The sequence below is a fragment of the Mustela nivalis genome (genome assembly GCF_964662115.1).
Source record: "Mustela nivalis genome assembly, chromosome: 8".
Taxonomy (NCBI): Eukaryota; Metazoa; Chordata; class Mammalia; order Carnivora; family Mustelidae; genus Mustela; species Mustela nivalis.
Genome location: NC_139027.1, coordinates 44,172,281 through 44,185,123, shown reverse-complemented (window position 1 = coordinate 44,185,123; position 12,843 = coordinate 44,172,281). Strand labels below are relative to the sequence as shown.

Sequence of the window (12,843 nt, the reverse complement as noted above, 5' to 3'; positions counted from 1 at the left end):
TTTTCTTTTTTTGTAATTCCAGTTTTAGAAAAGGTCAATTGTGAATTTTTAAAAGCCAGGAGCATTTTAAGAATATTTAGGAAAAGACTTGGCTCATCGATAGCTACATAAGCAGAAGCAAATGTAATGACACTTGCACCCAAGTCACAGGCCATTAAGTGCATTATGCGGGTCGAGCACCCCTAGAGTCAAAATAACATCTTCTTTTGCAAATCTACTTTGAAGGGGCCATTTTTTTTTTTTCCTTCAGAATTGTGCCCTTAGAAAATATTTGTCAGTTCTGGTAAATTCTCTTGAACTATGTTGACACAGTGAGTGGAAAAATGGTTACACAGTCAATCAAAAGATATTTGTTGAGCTTCTATTCTTTGCAGGATGCTGCAGGCTCTACCCTAAGGAAACTCAGACAGAAGTCAGAAGTAGGGCATTAATAGGAATTCAAGAATAGAGCAAGGCAATTAATACTCGAATCCCAAGTTAAACAATTGAAACTCATGTGATATAGTTGAAAGATAAGTGTATGCCCTTCAATACACAAATTAATTCTTTTGAGGCAATGGAAGTTTCATTGCTTTCCATCCGGGGATTGAATGTAGAGTATGGAGGTCTGCAGGGGAGTTATACAGATTCTTCAATAGAGAAGTACCTAGGGAATGTCTTAAATGATGGTGGTTAAAACTTGTGAGGCCTAAGTAAAACATGATTAGCAGCTCTGTATGAGGAGGACAGATTAATGTAGGATGGTGTAAGATCATCAGACAAGGGTGCTTCAGGAGAAAAAGTTTTGTATTTAATATCTGCAAACCCAGACTTATCTCAAATGCATTGGAATAGCTGTCTTGTTACTAGTACAATATTGTATATGTGAGTTTATAACCAACCCATTGGTTGTGTATTAACCATCTCTTTTGGATACAGTTTTCAAAGTACTTAAAAAATTTTCTTTTCAGAAATACAGTTTTTAAAATATTTTAACTATAGTATTTGTATCAGTCCAGCTTTCTAAATTTGGATTGTAATTTCTGTATTTACACATGCACACTCATGCACATACACATACAGACACAGAGACTCGATGCTAGTTATGTAACATCACACACATGCATGCATGGTAGTTAGTAAACACAGCTCTGCATTAGTAAGTTGTATCTGTGCAGGTAATAGTCCAGAGACACCTTCATGCAAATCAAAGAGACCCCTTACATGGGCAGATAAAGCCTCATCTCCAGGTTGCTCAGCCTGGTGAACAATGCTAGTAATTTCAGCAACCGTTGCCCCACTGGGATGTGATCATGATGCATGATTGTGCATGGTGATCTAGTTGTGCTTAATAGTTAAGTATGGTGTTAGCTGACCTGGGTTTGAACCCTATTCCTACAGCTTTTAGTATGTAATGTTGAGAATTTAATTTCTCTGGGCCTTAGTATCACCATTAATAAAATAGGGGTTAGAATAGTATTAATCTTGTAGAGTGATTAAGTAAATTAAGTTTTTTATATACATAAGCTTCTTAGCACACTATCTGATATACATTTCTGTACTCAAGAAATCATGTCAATCTTCTATTTATGCAAGCCACATAGATTCTGGCCCCATCCCTGTCTTTCAAGGCAATAATGTAATAAGCTAGAGAGGTAGCTGGAAAGGAAAATTAATACAGACATGATGATAATATATTAGCAGTAATCCCATATATGCTTTCATTTTTTTGACAAAAGACATTTATTATTTTATTTACTGTCTGCCATAACACTTTGACGTAATTGTTTACTATTCTTAGATCTGAAGAAGTTAAGAATATGATCCAGTAGCCGGTAGGTCTTAACCTAGGTCAGTGACAGATCCCGTTGAGCTCAGTTTTGTGGAGCTTATGTCCATTGATATATTTTTTTAATTTTTTATTTTTTATAAACATATATTTTTATCCCCAGGGGTACAGGTCTGTGAATCACCAGGTTTACACACTTCACAGCACTCACCAAAGCACATACCCTCCCCAATGTCCATAATACCACCCCCTTCTCCCAAACCCCCTCCCCCCAGCAACCCTCAGTTTGTTTTGTGAGATTAAGAGTCACTTATGGTTTGTCTCCCTCCCAATCCCATCTTGTTTCATTTATTCTTCTACCCACTTAAGCCCCCATGTTGCATCACCACTTCCTCATATCAGGGAGATCATATGGTATTTTTATCAGAAATCAACGACCTGGGCGCCTGGGTGGCTCAGTGGGTTAAGCCGCTGCCTTCAGCTCAGGTCATGATCTCAGGGTCCTGGGATCGAGTCCCGCATCGGGCTCTCTGCTCAGCAGGGAGCCTGCTTCCCCCCCCCTCTCTCTCTGCCTGCCTCTCCATCTACTTGTGATTTCTTTCTGTCAAATAAATAAATAAAATCTAAAAAAAAAAAAAGAAAACAACGACCTTGGGTTGGGGCATGGGCATTAAGGAGGGCACTTGACGTAATGAGCACTGGGTGTTATATGCAACTGATGAATCACTAAATTCTACCCCAAAACTAGTAATACACTATATGTTGACTAACTTGAATTTAAATAAAACAAAAAAAAATAATGAAGAAATCAACTACCTTTCCTTCCAGCAATCACTTACATTGGGAAGAATTTTATAATTAAGGAAGCAGAATTTTCTTGTATGTGTTATTTTACTTGTTCTTTGCAAAAGCTATAAGTTCCCCAAATCATGCTTTCATTGGGGAAGACCCATATCCCAGAATTAGAGAGCCACTTATCGACACACTCCTTTCTCTGAATCAGTTGGCACATGGTTCTAAGAAGATGCTATGAGGTATTGTCAACGTTGCATTCAGGGCTTGCTACATACATGGTGTTTAATAAATACAGTTAATTCTCTTCATTTGTGGTACTTAAATTCTGTGAAGTCACCACTATGGAGTCATTGCTTCTAGAGGAAATAGAGAGTTAGGTTCCTGAGAGCTGCTAGTCTCATCATTTTGTTTCAGCCAATCAATAAGGAATCTTGTTTAATGAATGTTTCTTTTAAGATACTTTATAGTTTTGATTCATTGTTATTGAACTCATGGCCAAGTGCAGTATAGCCCCTGCCTGCATGAAGCTTATCTAATACACGTATGTTTCTTCATAAGGCGCAACACTGGCTCTCTGTGCTTAGGGACACTAGGCACCACTTAAGCACTATGCTTTGGGTCCATGTTAAACAGCAAAATTACCAAAAAAGAGCAGAAAGATGTGGAAAATGTGGCACTAAACAGACCACAAAAGGACACTTGTTTAGTGCTGAAACAAGAAGGCAGAGAATTTATTGTTCAGCCACATCTGGGAACAGGCCTGTCAGGTGACCTTTTTTTCTTTTTTTTTGGGGGGGGGGGGCAACTCTGTGCCTGTTTGTGAATGACCAAAAGCACCACAAGGGTCAATTGTAGAGTGCCAACAAATTTTATAGAGTCGGCAAATTTGTAAATAAAGAATCCATGAATGACAAGATCAGCTGTAGTTCTTGCTTTTCCACATTCCCTTACCTAGCAACTATTGAAAATCTGCCTTTGCTTCCTAAACCTATATTTTATCCCATCACAACTTCTGCATCCTTCTAGGCTCTGCAGGGAGCCATGGTTATCTCAGAATTTCCACCAAGGAGGTAGAAGAAGGCTGGGGATAGGTAGGACACCCCTGAAATGCCCTGGGCTAGGGGATTGTTTGATATCTAACCATGGATTCCTTCACTAACACTCATGGCAAGTTTCCTCACCCCACCCCGCTTGCACGCTCAGATATTGTTGAAAATTCCTCTCCTTCCCAGCGTCAGAAAGCCTTTTTCTCCCCCCTTCTCTGAACAGATTTCAGTGTTGAAAGAGGTATATTCTTTCATCTGGTAGAAGTTTCCTGAGACCAAATATAAAAATTGTCAAGAATAGATTCTTTTGAACAAACATATGTCATCAAAGCGACACAGAAGTTCTGTTACTGTCAGTGGGCCCGCACCTTTTAGATCTCTGTATTTTCTGCGTATAGGAATAGGGACGGGGATTTGGGGGACCTTACCAGTCTGTGCTGTTACCTTCCTAGGGATGGAGAAACCGTACTTTCTGGAATGGCAGGGCAGTCTGTAAACCTTTTCAGGGTCTGGCTTTGCTATTAGCTGGAGGCAGAGTCAACCTACTGTCTGTGTTTACTTTGTCACCATTAGTCACACTGTTTCTGTAACCCACACAGGCCATCATGGCGCAACTACCGCAAGAGGAGAAGGCAAAAATAGCTGAGCAGGTGGAGATATTCCACCAAGAGAAAAGCAAGCTGGATGCCGAAGTGGCCAAGTGGGATGACAGCGGCAATGATATAATTGTGCTGGCCAAGCAGATGTGTATGATCATGATGGAAATGACAGACTTCACCAGGTGAGGCCCAGAGACAGAAAGATGATTTTCTCATTAAACCCAGAAGTGTAACAGTGTATATTAGCCTGTGAAAGCCTGCTGAAAAATTCAAATACTACATCAAAGCAAGGCAGTGGTATTATAAAATTTACATGTGTAAGTCAAAATGATCTGGACCTAATTCTTAGCAGATAGTCAAGAAGGACAGATTCATTTTTGTGATTATTATTATTTTAATTATCCAAAGTTCATCATAAGATCTAACACGTGGGGGTTGAGTGACTCATTTTTGTTCTGTGCTGTTTTGCCGTGTATTTAAGTACTGTTTTGAAGGTAAGGTGAATGATCTGTTTATATCCCTTTGGAAAAAAAGGGTATCGATACATAGGTGTGTGTGCATCTATACATGTAATAGTCCAAATGCTGGGTCATGATCTAGCATTAATTTCAGTTCGTGTTTCAACTTTACATATAAAGGATCAGCTTCAACAATCTGATTCTATAATTTGACAAGGAAATTAAAAATTGTATAACTCTAATTCCCTTCTGCTCTAAGCACCACTTTTAATAAATCAAGAGACCAGTCAGAATTTTGTCAGGAGCCTTTTCTTCACCAGGGGTCATAGCTGTTTCTGCCACTGCCATTTTAATCTCCTCTTTAAAGGGAGGTGACATTTCTGCCCTTCCTACTACACAAAGGGCGAATCAAGAGAGAGCAAAGCTCAACTGAAAAAAAAAAAAAAAAAATCCCTGGATTTTGAAGCTGAATACCAGGTGATTTTGGACCAGCCTCTTACTGTCTGTTTATTTGGCAAAATGGGGAAATAATGCTTTTCTTATCAACTTGACAGGAGAGTTTTACAATCTAAAGAGGTAATGCAGTTATAAATTGTGTTGCTATACAAATGTAAGCTATCAATTTGCTGTAATTTTTTTGCCCCCTGGGAGACACAAATACACATGAACAGAAATGTTTTAATGATTAAACATGATATTGGTTAATAAAACTATGTAAGATATATATATGGCAGTGTCAAAATACCACCTTATGGTTGACAATATTTTAATGATTATTGAATGCTTCTAATAAGAGAAAGCTACAATTGATTTTAGGCTATAATAAAATATAGAATATCTCTGCTTCATCCCCTTTACCCTTTGCCTCTGACCAATATATACTAATGACATTGCTGCGCCTTTCTCTAAATATTTTTAAACTGTTTTTGACTTCGGTGGAATTACTTTAGTGTTATGAGGGTGACCTTTGAGACTTTTAAATGTCATTGTATTCATTAGAAGTTCAAATTCATACATTTGGTTAGTTTTTCTCCGCTTCACAGATTTATTTCACACAAAAAAAATAATAGTAGGAAAAAACAGTCTGAGCCATTATTTAAGTCTGAATTGACTACGGATCAGTCTATACTGGCAGCCTCAGTCATTGCTTTTCTAGGCCTGTGATGACTTAATTTGCTTGCTTTCAACATTGTATTGGTATTTTATCTGATGGATATTATGCAACCCATTAATAACATCACTTGAACAAATAATATCATCAGTTTTAAGTGACTAATGAGTCTAGTCAAGTTGCTGGTTTAGATCAGAAGAACGTTTTATAATGCTCCGTATTATAGATAACTGTGGCCAAGGAAGAGCAATAGATTTGAGGGGGTCTTGTTAGATGATGTTAAATAAGACGGACTTTCTATTAGTCAAAGTACAGTTTGAAAAGTGAAAAGAAGGCCACTTCAATTTCCTAGGGATTTCATATAATCACTTTATGGTGATTTGAGTAATGAAATGTCTGGAATGCTACTGGTTACCATTTTTCCCACTGCCTCATGAGTAGTTTCTCACCTCTTTGTGAGGGCAGAGGGAGGAACACAGTAATTAATGATGAGAAAAACAGAAGGGGGCGTGCATTGGGAAATAGAATGCGGGAGGCTGAGCTTTTGCTGCTGCCTCCATCTGCAGAGCCTCTCTCTTGGCAAAGAGGAAGCCGACAAGCCTTTTTTTGGGTGGACTGTGACCTAAGTTCTCTGTACTTAACCATATGCATTATTATTATTATTGCCCTTGCATTTTTCTGCCTCAAGGAGGAATAATTTTAGCTGTATACCTCTAAGGAGCCCTATGTACTGTATTCTCTAAAGGAAAGGAGATGGTTAGGAATTACTTGCATCTTCTTCTCAAATCCTATGTTTAAATAGCATCTGGGGGCAAAAAATACCCTTGCATTTATTATCTTGTTGTTTCATTCTTATCAGTAGCTAACTCATTAATTTGATGCAGTAATCTCAGTGATATACACTCCATTATTATTAAAATTGGAGAGGTTCTGCCTCATTATTTGTGAAATAACTTCTTCATGGAGGATAAAACTAATTATGCCTCATATCTCTTTCCTGTTCGGTTCTTGACTTCTGTCTCATGGGCAGTCGCAGAAGCACTGTCCTGCAGAGGTTGAATCCATATATCTGATGTCATTCTCAGTAAGAAATAGCATGTACCAGTCTTCTGTCCCAATAACATAAGGTGTGCAGATGGCAGAAGCTCAGAAAAGAAACCCAAGTTTAATTGTATAGCAAGGAACAAAGTTGCGACCAACTATAACTTCTGATCTGTAATTTAGGCTTAAAAAGTGACTGTCAGGGTTACAGTCAACAGTAAAATACTGAGCATTAGGCTCACAAGACACATAATCACCCCACTCTTCCCAAACTTCTTTTCTGCCTTGGTGTAGATACTCAGTACCTCAGCTTAGGTACTTTGGTCTTTCAGCACCACTTCTTGGCACTTTTCATTTCATTCCAAGTCACATCTGGCCATTAAAGGGCAACCATCTGCCCCCATTACACCAAAAGCCTCATGAGTTCTTCTGTTCATAGAAAAAAAAAATAAAAATGTTGAGTTTGCTGTACATGCTTAACTTAAAAAAAAAATTTTTTTGTTGAAATATAGTTGACACACAATACTATATTAAAGTATACAACATGATGATTTGACAATTCCATATATGAGGTTATGTTCACCACAAGTGTAGCTATCATCTATCACCATACAATGGTATTAAGGTAGAACTGACTGTATTTCCTATACTATGCCTCTCACTCCTATGGTTTATTTATTCCATGACTGGAAGCTTGTATCTCCCTCTCTTCTTCACCCATTTTACCAGTATCCCCACCCCTCTCTGACAGCCATCACTTTATTCTCTGTATTTATGGATTGCTCTGTGTGTGTGTGTATGTGTATGTGTGTTTGTGTGTTGTAGATTCCACCTATAAGTGAAATCCTAAGGTGTTGGTCTTTCTCTGAATTCACTTAGCATAATACTCTCAAGGTCCACCCATGTTCTAGCAAATGGCAAGATATCATCCTTTTTTGTGGCTGAGTAGTACTTCTGTGTGTGTGTGTGTGTGTGTGTGTGTGTGTGTGTCTGTGTGTGAGAGAGAGAGAGAGAGAGAGAGAGAAAGAGAGAGAGAGAGATCTTTATTCATTCAACTATTGATGGATGCTTAGGTCACTTCCACATCTTAGCCATTATATATAATGTTGTAATAAACATAGGAGTGCATGTATCTTTTTGAATTAGTATTTTCATTTTCTTTGAGTAAATACCCAGTAGGAAAATTACAGGACTATAGGGTATGTCTACTCTTTTAGAAACCTTCATATTGTTTTCTGTAGTGGTTGCACCAATTTACATTCCTATTGACAGTACACATCCAAACCAACACTAGCTATTTCTAGTCTTTTTGATTCAAGCCATTCTGTGGATGATCGGATGATCAGCAGTATGGAGCATCCATTCATGTGTCTCTTGGCCATTTATATGTCTTTTAAAAATGTCTATTCAGGTCTTCTGCCCATTTTTGATTTGGATTGTTATAGTGTTGAATTATATAAGTTCTTTATATATTTTGGATAGGAACTGCTTATATCATCTGCAAATACCTACTTCTATTCAGTAGGTTGTCTTTTTGTTTTGCTGATGGTTTCCCTCACAAGTGCAAAGGTTTTTTGCTTCTTTGTTTTTTGCTTTTAGCATAGTCTCAATAGTTGATGTTTGCACTTATTTCTCTTGCCTCAGGAGACATATCTAGAAAAATGTTGCAAAGGCCAGCATCTGAGAAAATACCGTCTGTGTTCTCTTCTAGGAGTTTTATGGTTTCAGATCTCACATTTATGTCTTTAATCGATTTTGAGTTTATTTTTATATATGGTATAAGAAAGTGGTCAAGTTTCATTGTTTTTGCACATAGCTATCCAGTTTTCCCAGCAACATGTATTGATGACAGTCTTTTTCTCCAATATATTCCCTAATATATTCTTACTACCTTCATCATATTATTTGACCATACAAGCATAGGTTTATTTCTGGACCCTCTATTCTGATCAGTTGATCTATAAATCCATTTTTATATCAATACCATACTGTTTAGGTTACTACAGCTTTGCAGTATAGCTCAAAATCTGCGTGACATCTCCAGCATTGTTTTTCTTTCTCAACATAGTTTTGGCGATTCAGGATCTTTACAGTTACATTCAGATTTTAGAATTATTTGTTCCAGTTCTGTGAAAGTTAATAGTGGTGTTTTGATTGTGATTGTATGGTTTATTTTTCTGTTTCTATGTGTCCTCATTAGTTTCTTTTATACCTTTCAAAGTACAGGTGTTTCAGAAACTTGGTTGTGTTTATTTCCAGATATTTTATTCTTGGTGCAATTATACATGGAATTTTTCTTCTTAATGTCTTCTGCTACTTCATTATTAGTGTGTAGAAATACAATAGTTCTCTGTATATTGATTTTGTATCCTGCAGCTTTTCTGAATTCTTTTATTAGATCTAGTAGTTTTTTGGTAGTCTTTAGTGTTTTCTGTGTATAGTATCATATCATCTACAAATAATGAAAGTTTTACTTCTTCCTTACCAATCTAGATGCTTTTTATTTCTTGTCTGGTTGCTCTGACTATGAACTCCAATACTATGTTGAATAAAAGACAGTAGGTAACTTTGTCATGTTCCTGATCTTAGAATAAAAGCTCTGACTTTTTCACCATTGAGTATGAGGTTAGCTGTGAGTTTGTCATGTATGACCTTAATTACACTAAGATATGTTCCTTCTAAATTGACTTTATTGAGAGCTTTTTTCTTTCATCATGAGCAGATGTTGAATTTTCTTATAGTTTTTCTGTATGTCTTGAAATGATCATGTGATTTTTATCTTCCATTTGGTTAATGTGATGTATAACACTAATTAGTTTGCAAATATGAAACCATCCTTGCATCCTTGGAATAAATCCCATTTGATGGTAGTGAATGATCCATTTAATGTATTGTTCAATGTGGTTTGCTAATATTTGTTGAGGGTTTTTCATGTGTGTTCATCAGGGATATTGGCCAATATCTTTTTTTTTAAACCTGTGGTATCTTCATCTGGTTTTGGTATCAGGATAATGCTGGCCTTGTAGAATGTATTTGGAAGTTTTTCTTTCTCTTTTATTTTTGGAATAGTTTGCAGAGAACAAGTATTAATTCTTCTTTAAATGTTTGACAAAATTCACCTGTGAATCTGGTCCTAGATTTTTCTTTGTTGCAAGTTTTTTTTTTAATTATTATAAATCCAATTTCATTATCATTCAGATTTTCAATGTCTTCCTGATTCAGTTTTGAAAGAGTGTATGTTTTCTAGGAGCTTATCTCTCTTTTGTGCTATCAAATTTGTTGGCATGTAATTTTTTGTAGTATGCTCATTTTTGTAATTTTTTCAATTTATTTATTTTCAGAAAAACAGTATTCATTATTTTTTCACTACACCCAGTGCTGCATGCAATCCGAGCCCTCTATAATACCCACCACCTGGTACCCCAACCTCCTACTCCCCCGCCACTTCAAACCCCTCAGATTGTTTTTCAGAGTCCATAGTCTCTCGTGATTCACCTCCCCTTCCAATTTACCCCAACTCCCTTCTCCTCTGTAACACCCCTTGTCCTCCATGATATTTCTTATGCTCCACAAATAAGTGAAACCATATGATAATTGACTCTCTCTGCTTGACTTATTTCACTCAGCATAATCTCTTCCAGTCCCATCCATGTTGCTACAAAAGTTGGGTATTCATCCTTTCTGATGGAGGCATAATACTCCATAGTGTATATGGACTTAAAATCATTTGTGTATCTGTGGTGTCAGTTGCTTCTTCTTCTTCATTTCTGACTTCATTCATTTGGATCGTCTCTCTTTTTCCCTCCAGTCTGTACAAAGTCTTACTGATTTTGTTTATCTTTTGAAGAAGCAGATCCCAGTTTCGTTAATATTTTTCTATTATTTTTAGTTTCTTTTCATTTATTTCTTCTCTGATCTTTATTTGTTCCTTTCTTCTACTAATTTTGAGCTTTGTTCTTCTTTGTCTAGTTCCTTTAGGTTATATTGTTTAAGGTTTATCTCATTTCTTGAGGTAGGCATGTAGTGCTAAAAGTTTACCTCTTAAAATTGATTTAGCTGCATTGGAAAGATTTTGGACTACTGTGTTTTCATTTTCATTTGTCTCCATGTATTTTTTTTTAAATCTCTTTTTTGAATTTTTGACCCATTGGTTGTTTAGCAGCATGTTGTTTAGCCCTCATGTATTTGTGTTTTTGTTTGTTGTTATAATTGATTTCATTGTGGTTGGAAAAGATGTATGATATGATATCAATCTAAATAAATAACTGAGACTTGTTTTATGACCTAACATGTGATCTCCCTTAGAGAATGTCCCATATGCACTTGAAAAGAATGGGTGTTATCTTGTTTTTAGATAGAATGTTTTGTATACATCTGTTAAGGTCGTTTGGTGTAACTTGCTATTCCAAGACACTGTTTTATTGATTTTCTGCCTGGGTGATCTATCCATTGATGTAACTGGGTGTTAAAGTCTCCTATCATTAGTGTATTACAGCCCATTTATTTTGTTATGTAATTAATATTTGCTTTATGTATTTAGGTGTATACTTTGGTTGCATGGGTAATTATTTTTATACCTTCTTGTTTGTTCTCTTTATCATAAGGAATGCCTTTCTTTGTCTCTTGTTACACTCTTTGTTTTAAAAGTCTTTGTCTGATAGAAGTATTCCTATCACAGCTTTTCTTTACCTTCCATTTGCATGGAATACCTTGTTCCATCCCTTTACTTTCAGTATGAATGTGTTTTTAGATCTGAAGTGACTCTCTTGTAGGCAACGTATAGATGGGCCTTGTTTTCTTATCCATAACATCACATTATATTTTGATTGGAACATGTACACCATTTATATTTAAAGTAATTATTGATTGGTATGTACTTCCTGCCATTTTGTTCATTGTTTTCTGTTTGTTTTTTATAGTTCCCTGTTCCTTTCTTCTTGTTCTTTTTTCTTGTCATTGGTGACCTTCTATAGTGTCATGATTGTCTTTCTTTCTATTTTTTGTGTATCTCATCTAAGTTTTGATGTGTGGTTACCATGAGATTCATATATAACATCCTAAGTATATAACAGTCCATATTAAGTTGATGGTTACTTAAGTTCAAACACTTTCTGAACAACTTCATTTTTATTTCCCTTTCCACATTTTGTGTGTATGTTACCATATTTTACATTTTCTTTACTGTGGAAGTCCCCTTGACTAATTTTATTTAATATTTTATTTTAATTCCACTTAGTTAAAATGCAGTGTTATATCAGTTTCAGGTATAAATATACTGATGCAACAATTCCATTCATCACCTGGTGCTCATCAAAATAAGTGTACTCTTTAATCCCCATCACTGATTAAACCTATCCCTCCCCACCTCCTTTCTGGTAACCATCAGTCTGATCTTTATAGTGAAGAGTCTAATTCTTGGTCTCTCTCTCTCTCTCTCTCTCTCTCTCTCTCCCTCTTTTGCCTTTGCTCATTTGTTTTGTTTCCTGCATAAACATAGGAGTGCATATATCACTTTTGATTAGTGTTTTTCTATTCTTCGGGTAAATACCCAGTACTGTGTTGGATGCATTTTACAGTAGTTCAACTTTTAACTTTTTGAAAAACTTCTGTATCTTGCACAGCCAGTGCATCAGTTTGCATTCCCACCAACAGTGCAAGAGAGTTCCCCTTTCTCTACATCCTTGCCAACACCTGTGGTTTATTTATTTATTTATTTATTTTTTAATTTTAGCCCTTGTGACAGGTATGAGGTGATATCTCATTGTAGTTTTGATTTGCATTTCTTTGATGAAGACTGAGAAGCATCATTTCATGTGTCTGTTGACCATCTGTATGGCTTCTTTGAAGAAAAAAATGTTTACTGTCTGCCCATTTTTTAAATTATTTTATTTGTTTTTTGGGTGTTTAAGTTCTTAATATATTTTGGAAGCTAAACATTTGTCGTGTATGTCATTTGTAAATATGTTCTCCCATTCTCTAGGTTTCCTTTTAGTTTTGTTGTTGGTTTCCTTTACTGTGAAGAAAC

General features: G+C 36.2%; 1 protein-coding gene across 5 annotated transcripts in view; it reads left to right on the top strand.

Moving 5' to 3' along the window:
* Positions 1–12,843, top strand: part of CTNNA2 (catenin alpha 2) — a 1,136,651-nt gene that overhangs the window by 1,036,839 nt on the left and 86,969 nt on the right. For all 5 annotated transcript variants that reach the window (XM_082745335.1, XM_082745334.1, XM_082745333.1 and 2 more), the window contains one exon: positions 4,209–4,390. In XM_082745335.1, the coding sequence (XP_082601461.1) occupies positions 4,209–4,390 (182 nt within the window). The remainder of the gene's footprint in view (positions 1–4,208; positions 4,391–12,843) is intronic.